Source organism: Cynocephalus volans, chromosome 6 (genome assembly GCF_027409185.1).
Source record: "Cynocephalus volans isolate mCynVol1 chromosome 6, mCynVol1.pri, whole genome shotgun sequence".
In the NCBI taxonomy this organism is placed as follows: domain Eukaryota; kingdom Metazoa; phylum Chordata; class Mammalia; order Dermoptera; family Cynocephalidae; genus Cynocephalus; species Cynocephalus volans.
The window spans coordinates 51,973,068-52,000,412 of NC_084465.1; the positions used below are offsets into that span (position 1 = coordinate 51,973,068).

The window sequence follows — 27,345 nt, forward strand, 5'->3', positions numbered from 1 at the left end:
TGGTAAGAATTTGTCACTAACCCACAAACCACTTCTGTAATGCAGTGAATAAGCAGAATTGGTCTTTGTTGGTCATTTCCAATTCAATATGAAAGAACTTTGTTTCGTAGTGTCTTATAAGTAATTATAAGCGTATGCCTTGGAGTGCCTGGCACATCATGGGTGTTCATGGTTTATTGAGAGAAGAAATAAAGAAACCTGTGCATAATTCTTTCAGGCATATCTTAAAAACTAGTTTATTGGAACACTTAGTTAAAACAAATTACATGAGTATGTTAAGGACTGAGTTAAATATTCTGACTCAGCTTATTAATGATATATTTAAATAAAATTACTTATTTTTATTCTAGTTGTCCCCTTTGCTGCTCATTTGGAATAAATATTTATCTTATGTTTGCACTTATGCTAAAAAAATTATCCTTAGAGTTAATTATTAAAGGACAGGGAAATTATGAGCTTAGAGAAACAGGAAAATGAGTTGTGAGGAACTGGGATCAGCAAAATTCAGTAAACAGCTGTTTGTAAATCATTAAAAATTTGAAAATATCAATGTCTCTAAACTTGAATTTTATTTTTTTGTATTTTAAGCGATTAAGAAGATTGTCTACCAAATATAGAACAGAAAAGATTTATCCCACAGCCACTGGAGAAAAAGAAGAAAATGTAAAAAAGAACAGATATAAGGACATACTGCCATGTAAGTTTGTGAAATGCCCTTGATAATAGAACAAACAAATGCTAATTAGTCTTATGTAACCTAATTAGCTTTATTCTTCCTGAATTTGATTGTTAAGGAGGTAGTAATTAACCTCTCTTTCAAAGTCTGCAACAAGATAATGATTTGTAATTGTGCTTCTTATTTTTCCTTCTTATGGTAGTTCTTGTTGTTGTTTAGTTTTTTTTTTTCCCTTTAAGGTCACAGTTGCTTTAATACTAAATGACTTTTAAATACTGAAATCTAAGTGACATTATCTTTTGTGGATTCTGTTCAAAGAATTTATTTCATTAAGATAAAATAATAGAGAGAACTGAATAAATGATGTAAAATACTAAAAATATTGATTTATCTATTATTTGTTGGCAATAAGAATCTCAATTCATTAGTCATGCATAAAAAGTGAACCATAGATGACTCAAATGCCTGTGTGTCTTAGCAGTCTGAATATGTATCTCTGAGCATATGTCTTAGACTGATGGCATTATATTCTAATAATAATATTGCAACTATATTCTTAGCAGAGTTTTCTGGCAAAATAACTTTAACTCTTTAAAAGCGTGCTTATGTCTGCATTCTATACAATAAAAACTTTTCCTCATACCTGCTATTTCTTAAAGCTGCCAGTCGTATTTTTTTCTCTTTCACTTTTAGTATCTTGAAATATCTACATTCCATGATACCATTTCCTCAGCTCTCATTCGTTCTTAAAGCTTGTTCTCTCTAAAATGTCCTTGACAGGGCCGGCCCGTGGCTCACTCGGTAGAGTGCGGTGCTGATAACACCAAGGCCCCGGGTTCGGTTCCCATATACGGATGGCCGGTTCGCTCACTGGCTGAGTGTGGTGCTGACAACACCAAGTCAAGGGTTAAGATCCCCTTACCGGTCATCTTTTAAAAAAAAAATAAATAAATAAAAATAAAATGTCCTTGACAAAGTTCCCAGTGACTTTTTAATTGCCAGATTCTGTAGTCTTTTTTCAGTGCTTTTTCTTTTCTGTTAACTATTTTGATGCTATTGACCAGTCCCTATTTCTGAAATTTTCTTCTTCCATGACAACCCTCTTTCAAATCTTTCAGACCTCCTCCCTCTTGTCCTTTTCCTCACTGACTTTTTTGCCTAAATTTAATTCTTCATCTTTTTGTTGTTGTTGTTGTTCATTCTTAGCTGTGGGACAAGTGGATGACCGGGATTAGCAGAATTAACAAGTGGCAGCATAGCACTACTGGTGAAGAGTTCTGACTCTGGAAGTTCAGATCCTGACTCTGCCACTTGCTAGCTGTATTACCTTGGGCTTATCCTCTCTGAGCCTTTGTTTCCTTATCTGTAAAGTGGAGATTATAATAATAATGCTTTTTATCCTTGTACCGGCCAGCCACCAAAATATATATATATGTGTGTGTGTGTATGTTACAATCATAATAATTTTTAGTATTATTTTGAGCATTAGATAGGTTAATATAAAATGCTTAGAATTGTGCATAGCTCATAGTAACCAATCATTAAGCTTTTGCAAAATGTACACGACTTTTCTCACCAGTTGTCTTAGTTTGGTCAGGCTGCTATAACAAAAATACCATAAACCGGGTGGCTTATAAACAATAGAAATTTATTTCTTACAGCTCTAGAGGCTGGTATCCAAGATCAAGGCACCAGCAGAATAGGTATCTGGTGAGGGCTCACTTTCTGGTTCACTGATAGTACATTTTCAGAGGATCCTCTCACATGGTGGAAGGGGAAAAAAGCTTTTTTGGGCCTCTTTTATAAGGGCACTAATCTCATTAATGAGGGCATGACCCAATCACCTAATAAAGGCCCTACCTCTGAATGCTGTTGCGTTGGGGATTAGGTTTCAGCATATGAATGGTTCACCTTGGAATAGGGGATTGCACAGGCCACTTTTTATTAAGCAAGATAATCTTGAGGTGCTCTGAAATTAACACACATAGTCAAATAAAGAGTCTCTCTACTTTCTTTTTCTGTCATCTAGGGAAATAAATTTTAAACAGCTCCAGATTTCTGTTTTCATATGTTGTTTCATTCATTTTACAAAAAGTTTTCAGCATATGCTATGTACTAGTGATACAGCAAAAACCAAACTGCCCCAAACACCTGCCCTTGTAGAGTTTGCACAAGGAGTCTTCAAAAAGTACTTGGAAAGATTTGTGTTGTCTTTTAATTCCATTTTTCCATGAACTTTTCGAATTACCCCCATATTGTCTGTCAAATGGTGATTAGTGCTATTGAGAATAATATACAGACAGTCCCTGACTTTTGGTGCTTCAATTTAGGATTTTTCAATTTTAGGATTGTGTGAGTGATATGCATTCAGTAGAAACCATACAGCTTGTATCCAAGGCATCAGTTCTCAACTAGGGTGATTTTGCCCCTCAAGGGACATTTGGCAATGTCTGGAGACATTTTGGTTGTTACAACTGGGGATTTGAGGTGGGTAGGCTTCTCCTGGCATCTACTGGGTAGAGGTCAGACATGCTGTTAAACATCCTACAATGCACAGTATACAGCCCTACAAAAACAATTATTTTCCTTGCTAAAATGCCAGTAGGGCTGAAGTTAAGAAACCTTGCCCTAGAGCCTGTGCTATAGTCAGAGTGGCAGTGCCTTTTTTCCTTTAAGTTATTTAAGGTTTGATAAGTAGGTTTCCAATAAATTTCTAGTTATTCTGATTTGGAAAATTATATTGAAAGTAATTATACTTCGAGGTGTATGTTTATTACTGTTAGAGAATAATTTAAGTCATCAGTTTCCTTTGTATGATTAACATGTTCAGTGCTTGAAGAAATAGTATTTTTTTAACAGCTTTGAGGTACTTACCATGAAATTTACACACTTTGAATGTACTTTTTAGTAAATGACTTTTTAGTAAATTTATAGAGTTGTGCAGCAATGAACACAATCCAGTGTCCTAAATCCAGTTTTAGGACATATTCATTACCCCAACAGACCTTTAGCCTTCAGCCCCAGGCAACTGCTAATCTGCTTTCTGTCTGTATAGATTTTTCTTTTCTGGAAATGTATTATAAATGTAATCATACAATATTCTCATATAGTCTTTTGTGTCTGGCTTCTTTCACTTAGCACATTTTTGAGATTCATTTGTATTGTAGCATGTATCAGTAGTTCGTTCCTCTTTATTGTTGAATAATATTCCATTGTATGGATTTATCACATTTTGTTCATCCGTTCACCAGTTGATGAGCATTGTGAATAATGTTTTGAATATTTCCATACAGATCTTTGTGTGGACATACAATCTTTTTTCTCTTGGGTGGATAACTAGGAATGGAATTGCTGTGTCTGTGGAAGCTTATGTTTAACTTTTTAAGAACCTGCTAAACTGTTTTCCAAAGTTGCTATTCCATTTTACATTTCCAACAGCAATGTATGAGGGTTCCAGTTCCTCCACATCCCCACCAACACTTGTTACTCTTGGTCTTTTTGATTATAGTTATTCTAGTGGGTATATAGAGGTATGTCATTAGGGTTCTAATTTGCATTTCCCTAATGTCTAATGATATTGAGCATCTTTTGATGTGCTATTAGCCATTTGTGTATTTCTTTTGGTGAAAAGTCAATTTTTAAAACTTGTTTTTGTATCTTACTGAGTTGTAAGAGTTTCTTAATATATTCTGGATATTGAGGCCAGTCCTTGAAATTTCTAGTTACTATTGGGTCAAGGGATGACCTGTGTTTTGTCTGTTGGAAGGGCTAAAACTGAGCTAGTCTTTAGACGTGATGGATCAGGGCACCCCGACTATTCTAATGTCAATTTTGGAGATTTTTTATTTCTCAGAGCTAGGATTTACTTAATAGGAGATTTCTGTTTTCTTGGAGGTGATGTTATTTGTATATTTCCTTTTCGTTGTCATAGGTTGTTAATGTTTGTTCAGGAGAAAAAAAAAGTGATGCTGCTTTAAAGAGCCTCTTATGTAGCCAATATAAGTTTTATCTATTTGGATTCAGGCTCTTGGGAGATTGTAGAGGCAGTCAGCAAAACCATGGAGAAAAATGATTGTTTTCATTTCTTTGATATATACATTCTTTCTACTCATGTTTATGCTTAATAACACAAATGAAAATTGTTAAAATGCATGTGATATGTTACATAAGTAGCATAATACTGATTTAAATTCTCAATAATACACTATAGCTGTTCAGTACAAGATTTGCCTTTGTTTTAGAATGTAAGTGGGGAATTTTAAATGCATTTCTGTGCCTAATTTTGAACTTAAGGAATCAAACTTACTGCAGGATCCTAGGACTCAGAAATGTTGTGTTTTAATTTGCTTTCCCCATCCCTCGTCTATTGAATTATGGGGGATAGATGAAATAAGATTGGCAAAATGTTGGTAATTATTGAAGCTGGGTAATGGATACATGAGGATTCATTATACTATTCTATTTTCGTGTATGCTTAGAATTTTCCATCTTAGAAAATTTTTTAAAAAAGGAAATTCCCAGCCAGCATGTAGCCAGCCTGGCACCAGTCTTAACTACAATTTGGGAGCCACTATTCTCATTTGGAGTGAAAATCACCAGAAGCATTTACTGAGGACTCAGTGGTAAACCAACTATCGTACTCTGCCTCTGAGATACTTTGAATAGGGCCTAATATGCCATATGAATAAGGGTAACTAATTGGGACTCATTACTGGCAAATGTAAGAGGAAGCTTTGCATAGTTATCATTATCTTAACCATCATTATCTTTACTCCAACTATTGAATCCTAATTGTATGTCTATTTTCTATCCCAAATGGCATTTTTTTTAAAAAAAGTGACATATCAGGAGGAGTGAATAAATGACAGAGCATTGATAAACATGTAAACATTTTCTTTCCGGGAAACATGATGAGATTAACAGTTTTCATCAGAGGCCAGTATATCTTTCTAATATGTTTCTTCTTACAAATTTCCAAAGAAGTTTTCATCAAAATTAAATCAGCAGAACTGGGCCCTAGTACTTTGTATAAAATTTGGACTAGTGAAACATAAGTTAATTATTCATTGGTTGTCTTTTGAGTTTGCTGAGATGTTTGTTCATGTCTCTTCCCATTTTTGTGTTTATCTTTTTGTATTTTAATTGCCTTTAATGTTCATTGTCAGTGGATTAGAAGGGATCATAATATGATAATGGCATTTCAAATGTTACATGTTATGGTTCTTTCTAAACCAGAGACAACAAATATTAGGCAGTCCTACTACTTTAGGATTTCATAGTCTCAACGTATCTCCCCCACAAATATTTATTTATAACAAAGGGAAAGATAGTAACTTTACAGTGGAGACACCAGCCAATCCCCTATTAATCAAGTGACCAGGGTTAATATCACAAGTAACGAGACATATGGACATCATGAACCCCTTGATGTGTTGCACTGAGAAGGGTGCAATATCGTTCTGTGGTATTCTTGCAAAAAAAAGAGCTTAACCTAATTCCAGTCATGAAAAAAAATCAATCAAAGGAACTTTTATAGATTGGAGAGTGGAGAAAAAATAACTAAATGTAATGTGGAAAGGGAAAAAAGATACCAGAAAAAAACTAGCAAAATTTGTATAGTTTGTTTAATAGTTTAATAATAATGTTAATTTTCTGGTTTTGATTATTGTGCTATGGTTATGTAAGATGTTAATAATGGAGGAAGCTCAGTGAGTGGTATATAGGAACTCTATACTGTTTTTGCTATATTTCTATAAATCTAAAATTAGTTCTAAATACAAAGTTTTAAAAATCAACACAAACTGGAAAAAACTGCACTACCTATAACAGAAGGCTGATTTTCTTTTTTCACACAGATTTCATAGACTACAGTGGGAAAAAATAGACATGGGAAAATGGGCAAAGGATATAAACAAGCAGTTTAGGGAAAAGGAAACACAAATAACCACTAAAGATATGAAAATATGTGCAGTCATTTACATAATATAAGAAATGAAGATCAAAACAAGATATCTTTACTTATTAGGTTGTCAGTGATTAAAAAGTTTGATAATACCCAGCCACTGTTATTAATAACACCTGTATCGTGTAAATTATTATATATCTTTTAGAAGGCAAGTAGCGCAAATCCTCTGTTAGGAATTTATCCTACAGCAATGCTCATTGTAATAGTGTTTCTAATAGAAATAAATGGTCCATCATTAATGTAGCTGGTTAAATAAATAATGAACCATCTAAATAATGGAATTCCCTGTTATGTTATAAAGAATAAGATCTGTATGTACTCTGGGAAGAGCTCCAGTATATATTATTAACTGAAAAGTAACAAGGAGCAACACAGTATGTATAGTATAATTGCATTTGTGTAGTTTTTCAAAGTATATAAGTAATACACATAAAAATTCCACTTGGAAGGAAAAAAATAATTTTAATAGTGTTTTGTTGGGAAAGAGAGAGCCCTGGAATTAAAGGACAGGGGAAGACTTACTTTTTATTTTATATCTTTCTTTAAGGTCTAATTTTTAAAAATAGTATACATATAATCTTTATTGAAAAAAATAAAAATTAAAAAAGAAAAATACACATAACTATAAAATTAATAAAGATAAAATTTTTGAACTTTATAATAAAGATTTTTTTACCCATATTTGACCATACCTAATAATAAATATTACTGGCCAAGCATGATATTAAGCACCCTTTATGTATCATCCTAATTCATTAATTTGCCATAATTTACTTAATTTTTATAATTTCTCATGAAATATGCAAGTTAGATTTCCTAATTAGAATTTTGGCAGATGAGCTTCTGTATCAGTGGTTAGTGCTCATCAGTTACCTGGTATGCTTATTAAAAGCTGTAGAGGCTTAAATCCTAGACTCTGCTTTAAGTAAATCTGGGATACTTTTCATGAATTTGTATTTTAAAAGAGTTCCGGAGATGATTCCAACTGCAATTTCAGTACACTGCTTCAGATCAGTTTTTTTAAAAAACAATTTATTTTTGTTTCCTGTTAATATAATGTTAGAAATTACCTTGCTGGTATCTAGAGTCCATTTTTATTCATTGTTTTTTTAAAATAAATGTTCTTACTTCTCTATTTAACCTTATTTATGCTTCATTAGAAAATACCTGTGTACCAACCAGACATAATTTATGAAAATTTTTTCTTGTAGTTGATCACAGCCGAGTTAAATTGACTTTAAAAACTCCTTCTCAAGATTCAGACTATATCAATGCAAATTTTATTAAGGTATGTATTCATTTTAAATGGTGTTTCTCTGTCATACTTGATGTTTTCCTGTATACTAGTTTTATTAAAACTTTTAAAATTGCCCAAACACGGTACCAACAGCAAAAGAAATAATAAAACCACTGCCCTGGCACATTTTTATGTGCCTGTCTTCTAGCCTCCCTATTCATATAGATTAACAGTTTTTGCTTAGTTTTATGATCGTGGAGATAAAGTTTTTGTTTTGTTTCTTTTACATTGAAGGCTCATAAACACTTTACCTTTTACTAAAGCATCTTTTCAATTATCCCTTTGAGTTCATGTAACAAATATACATGGTCATTCCCTGCTGTTGAACCTATAATACAGGTTGTTTCTAATTTTTCTTTATAATAATAATGCAGTGAACATTTTTATTGTTTTGAACAATTTCTTAGAATAAATTACTAGGGCTGAAATCACTAGATAAGACTAACTTAAAATTATAGAACATAAACTGTTTTAACACTCTTGGCAATTGTCATTGTTTCAAGTGTGACCCAAATCCAAGATTAAATAACCTTTGTTTGGATGCCCTTTGATCAGAAGCACTCAAATTCAACGGGGCCAGTGGCGCAATGGATAACGCGTCTGACTACGGATCAGAAGATTCTAGAAGCACTCAAATTCTTATGTAGTTATCAATAGAGATAGATGCATACTGCCACTTGATTGAGTTTAAGTAAAAGGCTTTAATTTGTTTCATCGGTTATTCTTTTTTTAATCTTTTTACTTGTATGATATTATAATTTTCAGTTACTTTATATATATTTCTTCCTATTTTAATATATTTTGTTGACAGAAATGTTAACTGGTAAGAGTTTATATGGTAAAATTAATATCTATGTCAACATAGAACAGTCATGGTTTCAAATAAAAATTTCTTTTTCAACAAAGTCAATTTTATTATTATTGTGGTAAAAACCAGAATTAATAGATTAAGCAAAAAGTAATGAATAGATGGTTTGCTGTTTCAGATTTGTCAGTGTTCTTATTCTTTTATAAGGACATTTATTAAAAGTTCTAGTTTTTAATTATGCTTTAATGACACTGATTTATTGTACTACTCAGTTATGTGCCAGTTTAGTATTTTAGCTATCCTATGTGATATATTCTTGGGTTTATTATTAAAAACCTGTATAGTAGGTGCTCAATAAACTTTTAAATTGAATAGCTATGGAAGAAATTAGTTAAGAAAGAACCGTTAACTAGTTTTGGTATTGTTGTTAGAATCGAAGCAGGCTGTTATATTTCTGCTACAGTTAGCTTTGTTGACTAGGTATTAGGGTAGTTTGTTTTTAATTTCTAGGTAAATAAAATTTTTTAACGAACAGAACATGGTCCTCACCAATTCTGTGCACTATGTCTGATAAACACACAAAAGTAATAACAGTCACCAAAAGCTGAAGTGAATTAAATATATTTTGTCATGCTTTTATGTATTTATGTATTTAGAAACGCTTTAGGTAAAAACAGTGGTATTTCTTTTTTTTTTTTTTTGGTCTTTTTGTGACCGGCCGCACCGCGCTCAGCCAGTGAGCGTACCGGCCATCCTTATATAGGATCCGAACCCGCGGTGGGAGAACTGCTGCTCTCCCAGCGCCGCACTCACCCGAGTGTGCCAAGGGGCGGCCCCAAAACAGTGGTATTTCTAATAAAATTTGAAACCTTAAAATTTAGGTAATGAAATATTTTTGGTAATCATAAATGTGAAATTTGCTTTTAATCATTTTAGGGTGTCTATGGGCCAAAAGCATATGTGGCAACCCAAGGACCTTTAGCAAATACAGTAATCGATTTTTGGAGGATGATATGGGAGTACAATGTTGTAGTAAGTAACTTACTTTTCATAATATATTTTGAGAAGTGTTATGACATAAGATGTTTTACTGAATAAGGAATGAGAGGACTTTTTAGCCATAATGATATGTTTAGTTACAGCTAATGTGTACTAAAAAGACAAACTGATTTCTAGGATGTCTCATTAAATTCTCACTAATTAGTCTAAAATCTTTAAGAAGAGGTTGTGATAATTTAAATCTTGTCCTAAGCCTGGAACTAATAAGACAGCTACCAAATAATTTATAAAAGGCAGAAAATGATTAGTGCTTTAATAGATCAATAAAGTGTTTGATAATATAGCCATGTTCTTAACGTTTTCTGGTCACGGACCCTATTGAATCCCTCTTCCCAGGAAAATATATGTGAGCAACTACAAATTGTTATATAAAGTATAAGAGAATTCACACATACACACCATGAAGTTCGTTCCGTTAGAAGCATATCAAGCCATGGGCATTTTAGTTCTCTCTTGCTCTGTGGGTGAAGGGAAATACTGTACCCTTAGGTTTGGAAGCAGGGAAATAAGTGAGTAAGGATACTGCAGAGAGCCATCCTGTACTACTGTGTATCGCTCTTGGAACCCAAGCATTTGTTCTAGTGATATAGTCTGATTATGTGGATGTGGAAAATCAGTAATGTGGAGCTCCCATTCCTCTCTCATGAGCATTCTAGTAGGCTTTTTCTATGGAATTATGATTCTAAAGTACTGGCATCCTCAGTCTGAAAGATTAGTAAAACAGGAAGAATTTCAGTCTTTAGTGTTTGCTGTTATTTCAGTTTAAAACTAGTAGTAGTTGGAGATTGACTGGGAAAGGGCATGAAGAAACTTTATGATGGGAACATCCTAAATCTTTTTTTTTTTTTTTTTTTGTCTTTTTCGTGACTGGCACTCAGCCAGTGAGTGCACCGGCCATTCCTATATAGGATCCGAACCCGCAGCGGGAGCGTCACTGCGCTCCCAGTGCTGCACTCTCCCGAGTGCGCCACGGGCTCGGCCCGAACATCCTAAATCTTGATAGGAGTTTGGGTTGCACAGATATATGCATTTGTGAAAACAAGATGGGTTGATAGAGGGATAGCTATGTGATAAAACTATAAATAATGAAATGTTAATGGTAGTATGTAAATAATATCTCTACAATGTTTACTGTAAAATTCTTTCAACTTTGCTGTATGTTTGGAAGTTCACATTATAAGATGGGGGGGGCAGAGATAGTAACCTTTATGTTACAAAACAGTGTTAAATGTATTCAATCTTTAGATAATTTTATTAAACATATTTTAAATAATTAACAGTGTTATTTAATTAGGTAAATATCCTAAAAGTGGTGTTTCAATATAATTGCAAAAGTCAGAAATAAATCTGTAAGAGTCACATAATTTAATTCAAGCCAAATAAATTATGTTAATTGGAGCCAATTTAATTTGTTACTGTATAGTTAGCACTTGTTTGGGAGGTGTGATTTTCATAGTTTCTTTAACTTATACTTTTAATATTAAAACTACTTTTTTAGACAAACCAGATACACTTTTGCTCAGGATAAAAAGTAATTCTTGAAATTTATATTTTATTTAAAAAGTAAAATTGTGTTTAACTGATGCATTTTTAATCCCACTGCCCACACCCCCTTCTTTTCAGATCATTGTAATGGCTTGTCGAGAATTTGAGATGGGAAGGGTATGTATACCTATTAACACTTAAAATAATTGTGGACTATTCCTTTTATTATTTCATTTTTAGGAATAGATATTTCTGGTTTTTTATTATTATAATAGTCTGAGCCCAAGTAGTTAAAAGTAGATACTTGTTTTCCTTTTTGTGTTCTACTGTTTCTTTTATTTGATACAAGGAACAAAATAATCTCTAAAGCCGTTAAACTTTTTTTTACATTTTGTATGTTTTATGATATACATAAAATAATTGATGTGTATTGTTACTTCATCTTCAAATTGTTAATGGTCTTGTAAATAGAACACCATTTGTGGACTAAAGTTGAAAGATATTTTAAAATAGGAATAAAATTGAGCAAATGAAAATGTATTAAATAAAATAATTCTGTTTTTTTGTTTTGTTTTGTTTTTTGGTTTTTTGCAACTGACCAGTATGGGGATCTGAACCCTTGACCTTGGTGTTACAACACCACTCTCTAACCAACTGAGCCAACCAGCCAGCCAGCCTTGCTTTATTATCATCAATTTATAGATTGATAATAGCCTAACTTTATAAAGGATACAGTGATTCTGTTCTGTTTAGTCTGTAAATACCACTATATTTTTTGTTTTTATACTATCTTCAAAGCTCAGAGAAGAAAATTCTTTACTCTGATTTTTTAACATTGGTATTTTTGTTTTAGGTACAAGTGAAATTAGTTTAAAGCCATTGTGATGTCCTGCAGCATCAATTCTTAAGTCCTCACTGTAGGAAGTAACAGTATATTTACAGAGAATAGGTAGTTAAATAAAACCTCAAGTGTGGCCTGCTATAAGTGTGACATACAAATCAAATTTTAAAACCACAAAACAAAACAAAAATAATAAAATAAAAATAAAAAACAAATTACATATTTATTTTATATGAAGTTTTCTTATACTAATATCATTCATTAATTAAACTTAAAAATCATTTGTAACTTGCAAAAATTCTTATTGAAATTTTTTTCAGTAAGAAATGCATTGCGAAAGCAAGGTATTGTCTTTCAGTTATATGAGATGTTATGTAAATGATTGGGAAACTTTCTTTTAACCAATAATTTCTTTCATTCCTCCCAACCATATTCTTTACCAGTATTAAGTGTGAGTAGTGTTGGACAGAAAATGAACAATCTAACATTAGAAAATTTAAAAACTGAGAAATTATTAGGTAATCAAGTTATGTGTCCTCAATACTATTATTATTAATCACTTGTATTAGGAAATGTACATTTCACTTTCCTAATGTTTTAAGTTACTATTAAAGTTTAGGACTTACTTCTCTTTTCATTCTATTGATAAGCTTACATTGTGTATTAGTAATAGCACCTAGTGAAAAATTTAATTGATTTGGGTATAAAATTTTTTGAAGCTAAAGATTTTGTGATTCAGAGTGTTTTATTAGTAGTAGATTGAGAATGAGTTAGAACCTATGAATTTTTTGATAATCTTGACTTTGAATGTGACCTAATGGAAAGAGCATAGATAGTGAAATTGGGCAAACTTTACTAGCATTTTGAACATGGTGAGTTTCCTCATCTCTGAAATGAAAATAATACCCACCTTACAGGGTTAGAGATTATGTATATATGATGTTTAACACAGTTTTTGGTATCAATTGTTTTTAGTTTTATATCTAGAATATAAATACCAAAATAATCCTTAGTTACTGCTTATCTGAATGAAGGGCATATTATTCACACAGCTTTTGATTCTTATCTAAATTAATCTCTTGTAGCTTGTTTTTCTGTCTGTTTCAAGATATTAAAACTTTACCAGGTAGAAGACAAAAATTATCATTTTATATAAAGTTATCCTGGAAAACCAAGCTGGCCTGGTTTTAGGCCTCTAGGATATTTGTAGTATTCACTCTCAGTGAACCTGACATACCAGACAGTTCTGGTTTTTTGCCCTGTGAGCAATATTGTTAACTTAAATTCATTTAATCCCTGTAGGTAATAACTCCACTTACTGTATTTGGAACTATGAGAATTAATTAGAAATTTATGGATGTATTTCTTACTGCCAAAAGGTTTATTTCATGCTGGGTGGTCACTTACTTATATGCTTTCATTTTGTAGGGTCTTGATAAAAATTGCATCATTTCTTAGTATCTGAATAACTGTATCTTTTATAAAGTTAGGCTTTTCATTCACTTACCTAACTTCCTAAAATGATGGGTCTTGATATTCGAAACCAATGAAAATTGAGAAGTCTCTTTCAATAGCTTTTTAAAATGGGAGGACACTGATTATACTTTCTGTAATCTTGAATAAAATTGGATAGTTAAGATAATACATAATGCTTGTAAAGGGTTTTTACCATCAATAGAACATTTGAAATACATTCTTAAATTTAGTACATGCAACAACCCTGTAAGATAAGGATTATTCTCATTTTTACAGGTAAAGAAACTAAAGGTAAATAAAACAGTAAAATTGGTACCTGTAAAATTCTTCTAATACCAAGTAGAATGCTTTTTCCACCATGCCACATATTTTACACGTAACAAGAAATCAGCCAGATACTTTACAGATTGTCATATTATAAGCAATAAAACTTGCTTGGCAATGCTTTATACTAAATGGACCTCCTTTCCAGAACTTTTTCTTTAAAAGGAATTTTTTTCTTTTCTGGAAGAGGATCTTTTTTCTCTACTCTGGATATCAGGCAGGTAGCAATGAACAGTTTATACGCTTACGTTAATAAGGTTCTTATGACTAATATTGGAGAAGACACAGTAGCCTACCTTAAATAAGTTGGGTAAGTCTAAGCTCTCCCAGCTCCTTGCCTGCTGATATCAGTTCTTCTGTTTTTGGGAAGGAGTAGCAAGCTGAACCCCAAGACACTAAATATTTGTAAAAGTTTTTTTAAAAAAACTATCATATGGATTACTTACTAACTTTTTTTTGGACAACAGAAAAAATGTGAGCGTTATTGGCCTTTGTATGGAGAAGACCCTGTAACATTTGCACCATTTAAAATTTCTTGTGTAAGTACCTATTTTTATATACATTATTTAATCATAATATTGGCATGTAGACTGACAAATAGTTAAATTGTAATATGGTATGAACCCAGGATTATATAAGCCAAGCTCTCTAATGCTTCCATATAAACCTACTCTTACTTCTAATAAACAAATACTAATAATGTTTGTTTTTATACTGCCTTTAAATTTAGAAGCTTTGAGAATGACTTTTCATAAATGTATAATTTCCTTGAAATCTTAATATGTTAGTTTTCTTAGCCTTTGTATATCAATTGACAGTAAGTGTTTATGTATGTAAGAGTAAGCGGAGTAAGAGTGTACTTTGAGTGATCTATTTGGAAATTGATGTAAAGTTTTTATTTCAAATTGAATAAATAGGGAGGACCCTTGATGACTGAAGTATAGTGTATCATGTTAACCTTTCATACCTATGTTATATTTCCCCAAATTGTTATAATTATGTGTAAAATGAGTTTGAGAATGGACATTGTGGAAGTAAAGATTCATCCTTTCTGGCAGATAATTTGATATGAAACTTAAAATGTATACCTTACTATTTAATGACATCTGGAAATGAATTAAATTCAAGCTCAAAAACTTAACAAAGCAAAAGTCCGAGAAAATGAATTTAAAAAACAATGAAGGAAGAAAGAAGGAGAGTAGGAAAAACAAGGGGATAGACAAAAAGAAGTAGAACGTAAGCGAGCTTTAGAATAGAAACAACAATGTTCTTTAGGTGCCAATGATAATCATCGTTTTTAATCACCTAAAAGAAATAATGTCTTTTTACTCAACTCAAAAGACCATGATTGGGCATACATGAAAATTGAGTAATTTATATGTATTAGGGTTCTCCAGGGAAACAGAACCAGTAGGGGGGTGTATGTGTATACTGCATATATATAAAGAGATTTGTTTTAAGGAGTTGGCTCAAGCAGTTATGGTCCAAAATCTGCAGGCTGGAGATCCAGGAGAGCTGTTGTTCAGTTCTAGTCCAAAAACAGTCTGTTGTATAATCAGGAAGAGATCATGTTGCATATGAAGGCAGTTTGCTGGAGAATTCTGTCTTGTTTGGATGAGGTTGATGCTTTTGTTCTATTCAGGCCTTCAGCTGTTTGGTTGAGACCCACTGACATTATGGAGGACAGTCAGCTTTACACAAAGTCCACCAATTTAAATGTTAATCTCATCTAAAAACACCTTCACAGAAACACCCAGAATAATGTTTGACCAAATAATCTGGACACTCTGGCCCAGCCAAGTTGACATATGAAATTAACTATCACATTCCCCATCTCAGAATTGCTTGTTTTTGACTTCATTTTCTATGGTTAAATGAAAAATAATTTATATTATTTTACTTGTCATTGGTGAGTTCAAGAACTCCGTAACTTTATGACTTACTTGTACTTATGACTTCTGAACTCCTCTGGTGCATACCCAAAGCTTAGTGCCTTCTAGGTTGACATAGAAAAGGACTCAAGCTATATTATGATATTACTTTATAAATGCAGTGTGGTTTTGTAATGTTCACTTTAACTCACAGTTGAACTTCCTGGATTTAATATGCAGTCTAAAGTCCTGAATTAGTGGTTAGAATGAACTGTTTGTGAGTTGTGTAAAAATTTTTAAAAATACTATTGCATTTCTTATTGTTTGTAATGAATAATAACCAAAACATATCACAATGTCTACTTCAGTTAGAGAACACTTCCTCTCCTTACCAATCCAGAATGTATTCTACAATATTAGGTCCCTAGATAGTCCAGGAAACCTGGTTCTGTGCCATGTGGTTGTGTTGAACATTTGTAAAATTAACAGTAAGATAACTAGTGAATATCACAATTCAAGTGAAAATATAGTGCTTAACAGTCTACAACAAAACAGCTTGAACATTTTGAACATTTGGGAATCAGGAATAGTAAACTACTTACAAAAATAGAGAAAAGAATGAAATAGTTTATAATTTGGAAAAAGATGAATTGACTTTTTATGATGGTTTTTAAATTGAACTAAAAGATATTTTTTTATAAAGTCCTCTTGATAAGAGGTTTGTTTTGGTTAGTAACAGCTGGTTTGATTTGTCAGCATCGAGACTGATGCTTAGGGGCCGGCCTGTGGCTCACTTGGGAGAGTGTGGTGCTGATAACACCAAGGCCACGGGTTTGGATCCCTATATAGGGATGGCCGGTTAGCTGCTCACTTGGGAGAGAGTGGTGCTGACAACACTAAGTCATGGGTTAAGATCTGCTTACCGGTCTTCTTTAAAAAAAAAAAAAAAGACATCCTTGCTGAAGAAGAAAATTTTTTCCTTGAAGATTTTAAAATGGAAAATAATTTGTATGTCTTGTGGTTGTTTCAGACAACTCAGGATTTGTTACCACTGATTTCACTGCTAACAAAAATCAAGTTCATAAATAGAAAGCCTGTTGGTAAAAATAATCATTGTGAGTGACTTTACTTGGCAATCAGAGTGTTTGAGACTGAGAAATGACAGTCTTTTGTGGAGCTCTCAGTGTGGGGATGAGGAGAAGGATAATGTGGTGGAAGAGAGAGGACTGGCTAGCAGGAGCTCAATCGCATGTTGGTGGTGCATGTAATCCACTTAGACTTAGATGTCAGCATACTACATGTGGGTCGGAACTAGCCCACTGCCTGTTTTGTAAACTAAGTTTTATTGGAACACAACCAAGCCTATTAATTTATATATCTGTCCATTACAACGGCAAAGTAAACAAAGAGTTTATGGCCCCAAAAATCAAAAAATATTTACTATCTGTTCCTTTACCAAAAAGTTAACTTTTAGACCAGTGTCTCATCCATACTCCTTTTTGTTAAAAGTAAAATCTATGCCTTCCTAATGTTCAAAGTAAATTACTGTGATTTCAAAAATTAAAGTAGGAATAATAGTGAATATTATTTTTATTAATAAAACAACGTATGCTATTGCTCTTGACAATTACTGTCCTCTACTATCTGTAAGTTTTAACTAATAAGTAAAAAGTAATTTTCTAAGTGATAAACTGATGTAGAGACTTCTAATTTTGACTAAACGATAGTAAGAAACTTTTCAAAAAGTTAGAATAATAGTAATTTGGGATTTTCTTTCCCTTCCCCAGTTGCCATCCAGTTAACTGAGAGTTGAGTGTTAGGTAAGGAAAACCTAGCCTTATGGAAAGGTAAAATAATTGAAAGTAAGGGATACGGTGGTAGATACTGAAGAGTGACATTCTGTTACTATTATTTCTGTTATATGATTCTGGGGATGGTTACTACTTTGCAAATATTTTACTGAGTGATAGATTCCTAAATAAGTAATTGGTTAACAGACATTTCTGTTAAAAAAAAAAAAAAAAAAAAAGCTATAAGTTAAACTTAGATAAACAACTTGAATGGTGGTTTTATAATTATCAGGTACATCTGGAATTTGAAAGCTTAATTTTATATTGTGAGCTTTAAATACAAATATTTTGTTTTGATGTTTATATGTTTTTATTTCAGTGTTTTCACTGACTCACAAATATTTCTCTTTAGGAAGATGAACAAGCAAGAACAGACTATTTCATTAGGACACTCTTACTTGAATTTCAAAATGTAAGTACTTTCCTTTTAGATACAATCTCTAAGAGAAGATATATAAATAGTATATACTCTCTATTTTAACACAGTTAAGGAAATCTGAAGAAAATCAGTGTAATTTTTATTTTAGTATTTGAACCTTATCTTTATCAAATTATACAACAGAGTAATAATAGAACAACTTTCTCTAAATTAAATTTACTGTATTTGGAATAGTTATGATTTCTTTGTAGCAAATATTTTTCCTCTATAATAGTGAGCAGGTTATGGCATTGTTTACATAATTATTACCCACTTTTACTAGTTTACAGTTTTTTGGAAAGAGACAAGTCACCATCAAAACCAAGTCTTCATTTAGACATATTTTTTTTTTACTTGAAGACTTTGCCTTCAGTGTTTCAGAGCTATATAAAATGATGATTTCTCTAGGAAGAAATCAGAGGAAAATCTGTTGGACGTTAGAGAATTCCTGTCTACTTCTTCCTTATCTCTATATTTTTATTTTCTTATTTTGGAAGTAATTCGGCTTGGTCATGAAGTACATCATTCTTCCCCAGATCATGCATTTATAAACATAACCTACAACCTCCTACCTTCCTGTTGACAAGCAAGCATAGTTCATTACGCTTACTCACTCCCCCAACTTTACTAATCGCGTCACATTAGAAGAATCATTTATTATACTTTGGTTGCTATTTTTTATTGGATAGTAGTAATAAGTACCTTATTGAGTTTCTGTAGTGTATCAGGCATCTTAATCCTCCTAACTTCATAACAGAATACTTTTATTTCCACTGCACATAGATGAAGACACAGAGGTTTTGAGAAGTTAAAGAACTTGCCTGAAGTTACTCAGTAAATGGCAGAAGTAGAATTTGAATACAGTTTTGCCTAGATTCTAAGCAGTGTTCTTTCTGTTAAACACCTAGAATAACCATTTTCAAAACATAATGACATTAGGACTCTTAAGATTTCAAAGAGCTTTGGTTTATGTAGGTCTTATCTTTCAACATTTACTATGTTTGAAATTAAAACAAGTTTTTTAAAAACATGATATACAAGCATACATTTCATTTGCTGTTAAGAGAAAAAGGCAAATGACTCCTTAGTATTATTCCGAAAATAATTTAAAACTCATATAGACCACCCCTCCCTGCCAAAAGGGTCGAGGGGGAGGGGAGGAGGTACCAGACTATAGTTTGAGAACTACTCATGTATAAGACAAGTGAGTTTGGGATTGGATGAGTTCATTTCTCAGTTCTTTTTCGGTTTGATATTCTATTTGTTTTCTAATTACAATGAATTCTAACACGGTGCTTGCGGTATTTTGCTCATTCATTTATTAGTGTGGATTAGTTAAATAGTATATATAATGCAGTGGTTAAAGTGCACACGGTGGAGATAAGACCGCCTGGGTTAAGATCCCGCATTTGTTACTTCCTGTGAAACATTAGGCAAGTTATTTAATCTTTCTATTTCAATTTCCTTACCTATAAAAATACGATAGTATTAACAGTACCTTCCTCATGGAGATTAAATAAATTGTTGCATGTGAAGGCCTTAGGTCAATATTTGGTATGTGGTAAGGAGTCAATAAATGTGGACTATTCTTGCATGGTTTTTTGTTTTTTTTTTTTTTAAGGCAGTATAAACACCACACAAGTATCTTAGAAATGGTAGTTAAATGAAATGTGCACCTTTAAAATTTGTAAATGTAATTTTCATAATTGTTAAATTTTTGTTTTTCTTGAAGGAATCTCGTAGACTATATCAGTTTCATTATGTGAACTGGCCAGACCATGATGTTCCTTCCTCATTTGATTCTATTCTGGACATGATAAGCTTGATGAGGAAATACCAAGAACATGAAGATGTACCTATTTGTATTCACTGCAGGTACAAAAGAATTTTCTAAATATGTAAATACAGTCATTTTCTTGAAGTTTCATAATATAAAAAGTTTTATTTCTGCATTAATATGATAACAATCCTGAATTTCTCATAGTCTTAATAGAGTGTGTTTGAGACTGAGGCCTTGTAAATTGATGTAATCTCATCAGTTGACAGACTAATGTAATGTTACATTACCACTCTCAAATAAATGATTCTATGTTTTATTTATATGATAGAAAGGTATATAGAACATACCCTTTATGGTTCACCAATTAGAACATATAGTCTCATAGATGTCCATCCTACTCTACTTTTTTTTTTTGTGACCAGTAAGGGGATCACAACCCTTGGCTTGGTGTCGTCCGCACCGCGCTCAGCCAGTGAGCGCACTGGCCATCCCTATATAGGATCCGAACCCGCGGCGGGAGCGCTGCTGTGCTCCCAGCGCCGCACTCTCCCGAGTGCACCATGGGGTCGGCCCCTACTCTACTTTTTAAATCAATGTGGTAATAATTCTATTTATATTAATTAAAAAAGAAAACATACAGAAAATGAATGCTTTTATGTGAATAGAGGTCTTGTGAACTAAATATTATTTTACAAACAAATTACTAAGTATACTTTCCTAAGGAGATAAAAACTTGTTTTTGAAAATAAAAACCAATGACTTATTTTTTAAATCAGTTTCCCTGAAACAGTGGCCAAGCAATTTTCATGCCTGATAAACACTGACATGAGATTTTTTTAGTGTGTATAGATGAACATACATAGGATCTTATCAATTTCAGATATCTTCAGTTCTAAGACAGACCGTTATTTTATATACATTAGGACTGAAAAAATCACTGCCAATTATAAAGGAATAAGGTTGTTTGTAAGAAGCCATTGATGGTGTGATGTAAACAGTATCTGTAAAGTACAATTAAGCAAAATGCAATAAAACGAGGTATGCCTGTAACTGATTGCAGAGCTGTTCCAGTGTAGATTAAAAAGTATATCTTAGAATTGATGAAAAACTCAAAGCTGTTTCCATTCCTGAGGAACATCAGTTCCCACGTTTATACCACTGCATGTCATATCATTAAATTATATAATTTATAGCTACTGAAATCTGAGTAGGAAGCTAGCATTCTTATGGTAAGGTAATATAAACTGTTGATACACATTTTCTAGACATTTTTATTAAATTGTGTTTTTGGGGGAAGGAGAGCGGCTGGCCAGTCCAGGGATCTGAACCCATGTATAAGGTTGTGCTCTAACCAACTGAACTAACTAGCCTGCCCCTAAATTATGTTTTATAGCAGATTACTTCATTATAAGCATTACATGAGACTAAGTGATTACTGGCCTCTTTGTTCAAGCAGTCTCTGAACATGAAAGTACTAAGTGTAGATGCATCTACTTTAAATTACCCGTTTCATTTATTTAAATAATGTTCAAAGTTCAAATAGTTTTTGCAAAATTAGTCATTTGGACATGTAAGAAATCATGTAAACCTGCCTTTGATTTTGTGGGGAATGAATATGAGAGTATTCATTCTTGAGGACGAAGGACAATTAATTTAAAATTTTTGGATTGGGGTTAATTCTGTAATATATTTTATATAAGATAAATCAATTTAAAATAACCAGTTGTTCTTAATCTAACATTTTGGTTTATTTCTGTTATCTGGTCATTTCTCCAACTCTCAAGCCACTCAATTCTGGTTATAATGAAGAGCATGGAAACATTCTTGTTGGGAGGAAGAAGTTCTTAAGTTTTTTTTTATCAGGTCAGGGAAATTAAGAAATGCCTGTTTGGGCCCATAGATCATAAGCATCTGTATGATTCTTGGATCCTTAAATACTGATAATCCTATGTTCACTGACTCAGTTTACAACCTCTCTACTCCAGGTGGCTTCCAGATTACAGCCTATGATTGTGCTCATAGAACTCATTGTTGCTGTCTTTTTGGGACACTTTTAAAAGAGTATTGATTCCATTGGATGACTTTTTTAAAAAATAGAGTTTTCAAGAAACTTGACAAGGAAGTATACTTAAGGAAAGATACCAAACAGTGTACTTAACAAAGAAAAAATGTAGTAGCCACTTTGGCTTTCCTTTTTTTAAGCTAAATTTATGGAATTAGGAATGTTATGGAGAACACCCTTTTAAAAGGAAAAATAGAAAATTGAATTAGTGAAGAAAATTTTATGGGCTGGCCAGTTAGCTTAGCTGGTTAGAGTGCAGCTTTACCAAGGTCAAGGGTTCAGATCCCTGGACCAGCCAGCCACCCCCCCCCAAAAGGGGAGGGGGGGATATTAATGTTTGCAGTAGTTTAGGAATATAGGTGTCATTATAATGTGGATTATGTAGGGTACTTTGAAACCTAATTTTTGGAAGTTCATTATATAGTTCAGTGTATGGATTTCCAAATAATAAAAGCTACCTGAATTCTGAGGCGGTTTTTCTTACATTATATTCTTCTAAATGCCTTATAATCACTGTACTTATTTTATAAAACTGCTATCAGTTTATCCCTCAAAGAGACTTGTGTCTACATTCACATTTGTTATGAAAAGTAAATGAAATTTTTTCAGACTTAGAGATTTACTGGTTAATTACTTAAATAGTCAAAAGATTTTTTTTAGTGGAGACGGAGCAGGAAAATAGTTTTCTTATCCAGTCAGTCTGACTGTAGTGCCTACAAATAGTGAAGTAAAAGGACTTTTTATTCATGGGACAGGAAAGTGACTTGCTGGTAAAGATGTGGGACTCAGTTAACAACTTGGTTAATGGAAAAACATTTTTTTCTGTAGCTAATTGAGTGGTTAGTTGATCATTTAATTAAATATTTGACTGGTTTAAAAAAAGTCTATTTAATTGTAGAATTTAAAAGATAAATTGCTTTGACTTGACTTCTTTACAACTTAGTTGAAATTATTTCTTGTTCTACCAGTTCTGTTCAGTCAGTGGGTATAGTTCAGAAATACATTTTCCATTAAAAAATAATTTGGCCATTTAATATTTTTAAAGAACCCAAACAGTATGTTAACCATAATAGCTCAGAAAACACATCCATAAAAGGAAATTTTTTCTTCCACTAGTTTCAGTAGAAATGACCATTGTTAAAACTTTAGTATGTGTCTTTTCAGTATGTGTATGTGTGTATATAGTATTTTTTTAAAAGAGCGTTTCCCCATTTAATATATCATGTACATCTTTCTAGATCATGTAAATATTCTTCTTAATACATTATGACTGCACTATATTTTTAACCTTTCTTTATTACTTCTCCCCTTATCCTTTTTCAATTATTTTTAAAAACAGTTTAAAATGCTCAGTGGCCTGTCTTTTTTTTTTTTTTTTTTTTTTAATTTGTTTCAGTGACCAGTCTTATGGTGAAATCTTTGAGCACATCTGCAGTTATTAGGTTAGATATCTAGGAATGGGATTTCTAGATCAAAAGACAAACTTTTCATGCTTTTAATACATGTTTAAAAATTGTTATCCAGAAAATTGATGCCAGTTAATCTTACCACTGTCAGTATATGGGAGTATTAATTTCCCCATATACTCCCCAATACTATGTGTTATTTTTTTTGGTTTTTAATGCCTGTGTGACAGGCAAGCTTCCCTCCTCCCCATTTATATTCTTTTTATGAATTGCTTATTTGTATATTTTGCCTATTGTTTTATAGCAGGCATTCATCTTTTAATAATTATACAGCTTCTTTATATATATATTGAGGATACTAACTTTTACTCATGTTTGTAGGTACCATGGTTTTTCATGTCTTAAATCTACCTATCTTTTGACATATGTAAGTTTTAAATTGTCATGTAGTCAGATTTGCAAATCTCTTCATTTATGGTTATGGTTCATTGAAATATGCTTAGAAAAACTTCCTAATACAGTAGTGTATAAATTTTGCCCATCGCTTTTAGTACTTTTATAGATTTATTTTTTAACATATTTTTAATCTATCTGGAATTTTTTTGTGGTTAAGGTATGAGATAAGAATCCAATTCGCTCTTCATTCATAGCTAACTTTCCCTGTACCATTGATTGAATGGTCTAATCTCTCTACCCTTTGGAGAGCCCACCATTATGTACTAAATACTTACATATACTCAGATCTGTTTCTGAATTTTAATATTGTGTTTTATTGATCTGATTGTTTTTGTCTTTGTACTATCATACTTTTAATTATCAAATTTAAAAAATATATCATTTAGCCCTAGTAACTCAGGTAAAATTTTAGAAATGTTTTGATGTATGGGATTCATAAATTTATCAGCAGCTAAAAATGAATACTGATGTTATTAAGAGCTTTTTAAAAATCTTATTAGGTTGCTTATACTGTACTTTCATCAGGAATTTTTAGGTTACCTGTTTAAAAAACAACTGATACTTAGAAAAGTTTCAAGATATGCATTAAAATGCTACACAACTTTTTTCTGCCTAAAGATTATTCTGGTGAGGTCAATAACATCTATAGTAATTTTCAGTCTCCAGGTATATGTGCCTTGTTCTAGTTGAGTAATCAGTTGCTTTAAAGTATTTTTGTTATATATTAAAATAAAATACCTATGATATTTTACTTTACATTCTCCAGTTCCCACTAGTTTTTTAGGAGGTGAGAGCATATCAGTTATCTTTGTTCTTCTGGTGAAATCACTGCTGGTGCTCAAACCAGTTTCTAGGGCTTACACCATTCTTCATCTTTCTTATACCTATTGCAGATTGAAATTATGTACTGTTTCCACCTCTACCGTAAGATACAAGAGCAATCTTGAACCTAGAATAAATTTACCTCTGCAAGATGCTAGCCATACATGTTTTCTGGTATAGAATTAGACTTCCAAAGTGAGGGCTTGTAGGTATTCTGTGAGTCACACTTATTCTTGGAAGTTCCTTAAAATAAATTTTAAAAAGATATAAATACTAATGTAAAGGATATTGCTATGCACACACTTTAAGTTCCAGTTTGTTTACGAAATAAGTTGTATTTTGTCAAATTTCCTAAGTGATTTTTTGTTTCTGAATATTAACATGTTCGTCTACATTTATTTTATAGTTCTTTTATCACAAAAATCAAATTGTTTTTTCAAACTTTATATCCTTAGTGCAGGCTGTGGAAGAACAGGTGCCATTTGTGCCATAGATTATACATGGAATTTACTAAAAGCTGGGGTAAGAATGATTTTTATGTAGCATTATATCCAATTGATCTATTATAATCTTCATACTTAATGATTAATTGCTATAAATTACACCATATGTTTTGTTATACATGATACTTTTTCAGAAGCAGTTTTACGACTGTAACAAATAAAGGTCATAGAAATGTATAAATGCTGCATATTGCCTTGAGACAATGCACTGGGCAACAGGGCAAGAGTGTTGTTCTAGGTGAATAAATACCTGCATTAGGGATGTAAACTGTACATTGACTTCTCCAAATACAGAATTCGCATTGCCTTTTATATTTATTTTAGGTGTAAATATATTCTATTCAGTAGATATTTATATCTACTAAGGCCATTATGGTATAGTGGTTATGAATGCTGACTCTGGAGCACACTGCCCAGATTAAAATTCTGGCCCTGTCCTTTACTAGCTGTGGGACCTTTGTCAAAATATTAATCCATTGTGTCTTAATTTCCTCATCTGAAAATGGGTATCGTAATAGTTTTAATGCATAAGAATCAATAAGTTAACCTTTGTAAAGTTCTCCAGAACTATGTTTGGCATGTAGCAAGTTCTCAGTTCATTGTTAATTTTTATTACTGTTGATATTGCTGTGATTGTTGTTTTTACCACTAATATAGGCAAGAAATTGTGTTTGATACTCTGGAGGATACAAAGATAAATAAAACACAGCCCTCATCATAGATTTGAAGAACATGAGCCTCCTCATTATGTATATATTTGGTTATTTTGCTGGTTCCTTAATACCTTTATTTTCTGTGCATTAGGAGGAGGTTTTTTTTGTGTGTGGTGTGTGTGTGTGTGTGTGTGTGCGTGTGTGTGTGCGCGCGCGTCCGGTAAGGGGCCTGTGAGCGCACCTGCCATCCCTATATAGGATCCGAACCCACGGCGGGAGTGCGACTGCTCTCCCAGTGCCACACTCTCCCGAGTGAGCCACGGGGTTGGCCCCCTAGGAGGAGTTTTTAATCCTTCACAGCTTTATAGTTCTACGAATATGTCAATCTGTGTCATATAAAAAAGGATTAATAAAATGTTTAGTTTCTTTTTTCCTTTCTTCTTCCCCTTATTCTTTCTCTTTTTTACCTGTCATCTTTTCTAGTTTTTATTTTTTCTAGGGAATATTTAAGTTTTAAACAGTAATTGAAAAGCTCTCTGGAGTTAAATATTTTGTATTTCTCAAAAACCATAATCATCTCCTAATTCTCAAATGAAAATGTTTAAGTGAGGGCTGAGCCCATGGCGCACTCGGGAGAGTGCGGCGCTGGGAGCGCGGCGACGCTCCCGCCGCGGGTTCGGATCCTGTATGGGAATGGCCGGTGCACTCACTGGCTGAGTGCCAGTCACGAAAAAGACAAAAAAAAAAAGAAAAAAGAAAAGAAAATGTTTAAGTGAGCAAAATGTAACTAGAAGTTAATCACATTTTAACGTAAGAGTCAAAGATTAAAACTGGAATGGGAAGAGACATTTAAATGACTGCCAGCAAACAAAATAAACATCTGGTCATTATAAAAATTGTGTATTTCGAACATGGTCACTATTTGATTGAGTGTGGCTTAACATAAATATGATCTTAGGCCTTAGATTAAGACTTGATATGAAAATCTTTTGATCTGTATAGACTCCCAAGCAATAACCTGGGGAATCAAATCTTTTTCATCAGTCTAGCATGTATATAAGTTCTGAAAAGTTGAAGAGTATTTTACTGTTTTCTGAATAGTTGTCCAAAGTTTATGTATTAAATTCTTTGTTTTAGAAAATACCAGAGGAATTTAATGTGTTTAATTTAATACAAGAAATGAGAACACAAAGGCATTCTGCAGTACAAACAAAGGTATAGTTGTTTATTTCACTTTATAAACTATATTTCTGTAAATGCCTTCTTGGGTTTTTTTTAATGTCTTCTCCCTTCCTTTTCTCCCTCATAGGAACAATATGAGCTTGTTCACAGAGCTATCGCTCAACTGTTTGAAAAACAGCTACAACTGTATGAAATTCATGGAACCCAGAAAGTTCCTGATGGAGTGGTAGGTGTTCTTGGCCTATTAATTTTAGTAAACTTTTACTTTTTACCAAGATGTAATATTTACTTTTAATTATTATTTTGTGTTTTATCTACCATGAGAATATTCATGACAGTTATTTAAACTTAACCTGGATTTTGTTGACTCATTTCCTTCTTCCTGTTTGTATCTTTATTATTATGATAGAT

The 27,345-nt window shown here is 32.5% G+C and overlaps 1 protein-coding gene across 1 annotated transcript in view; it reads left to right on the top strand.

Annotated features, from left to right (window-relative positions):
* The window catches only part of PTPN12 (protein tyrosine phosphatase non-receptor type 12), a 106,013-nt gene that overhangs the window by 39,116 nt on the left and 39,552 nt on the right, over nt 1-27,345 (top strand). The window contains exons 2-11 of the mRNA XM_063100405.1: nt 589-697; nt 7,853-7,929; nt 9,683-9,778; nt 11,429-11,467; nt 14,399-14,470; nt 18,005-18,064; nt 19,803-19,945; nt 25,052-25,118; nt 26,890-26,967; nt 27,062-27,160. Of these exons, the coding sequence (XP_062956475.1) occupies nt 589-697; nt 7,853-7,929; nt 9,683-9,778; nt 11,429-11,467; nt 14,399-14,470; nt 18,005-18,064; nt 19,803-19,945; nt 25,052-25,118; nt 26,890-26,967; nt 27,062-27,160 (840 nt within the window). The remainder of the gene's footprint in view (nt 1-588; nt 698-7,852; nt 7,930-9,682; nt 9,779-11,428; nt 11,468-14,398; nt 14,471-18,004; nt 18,065-19,802; nt 19,946-25,051; nt 25,119-26,889; nt 26,968-27,061; nt 27,161-27,345) is intronic.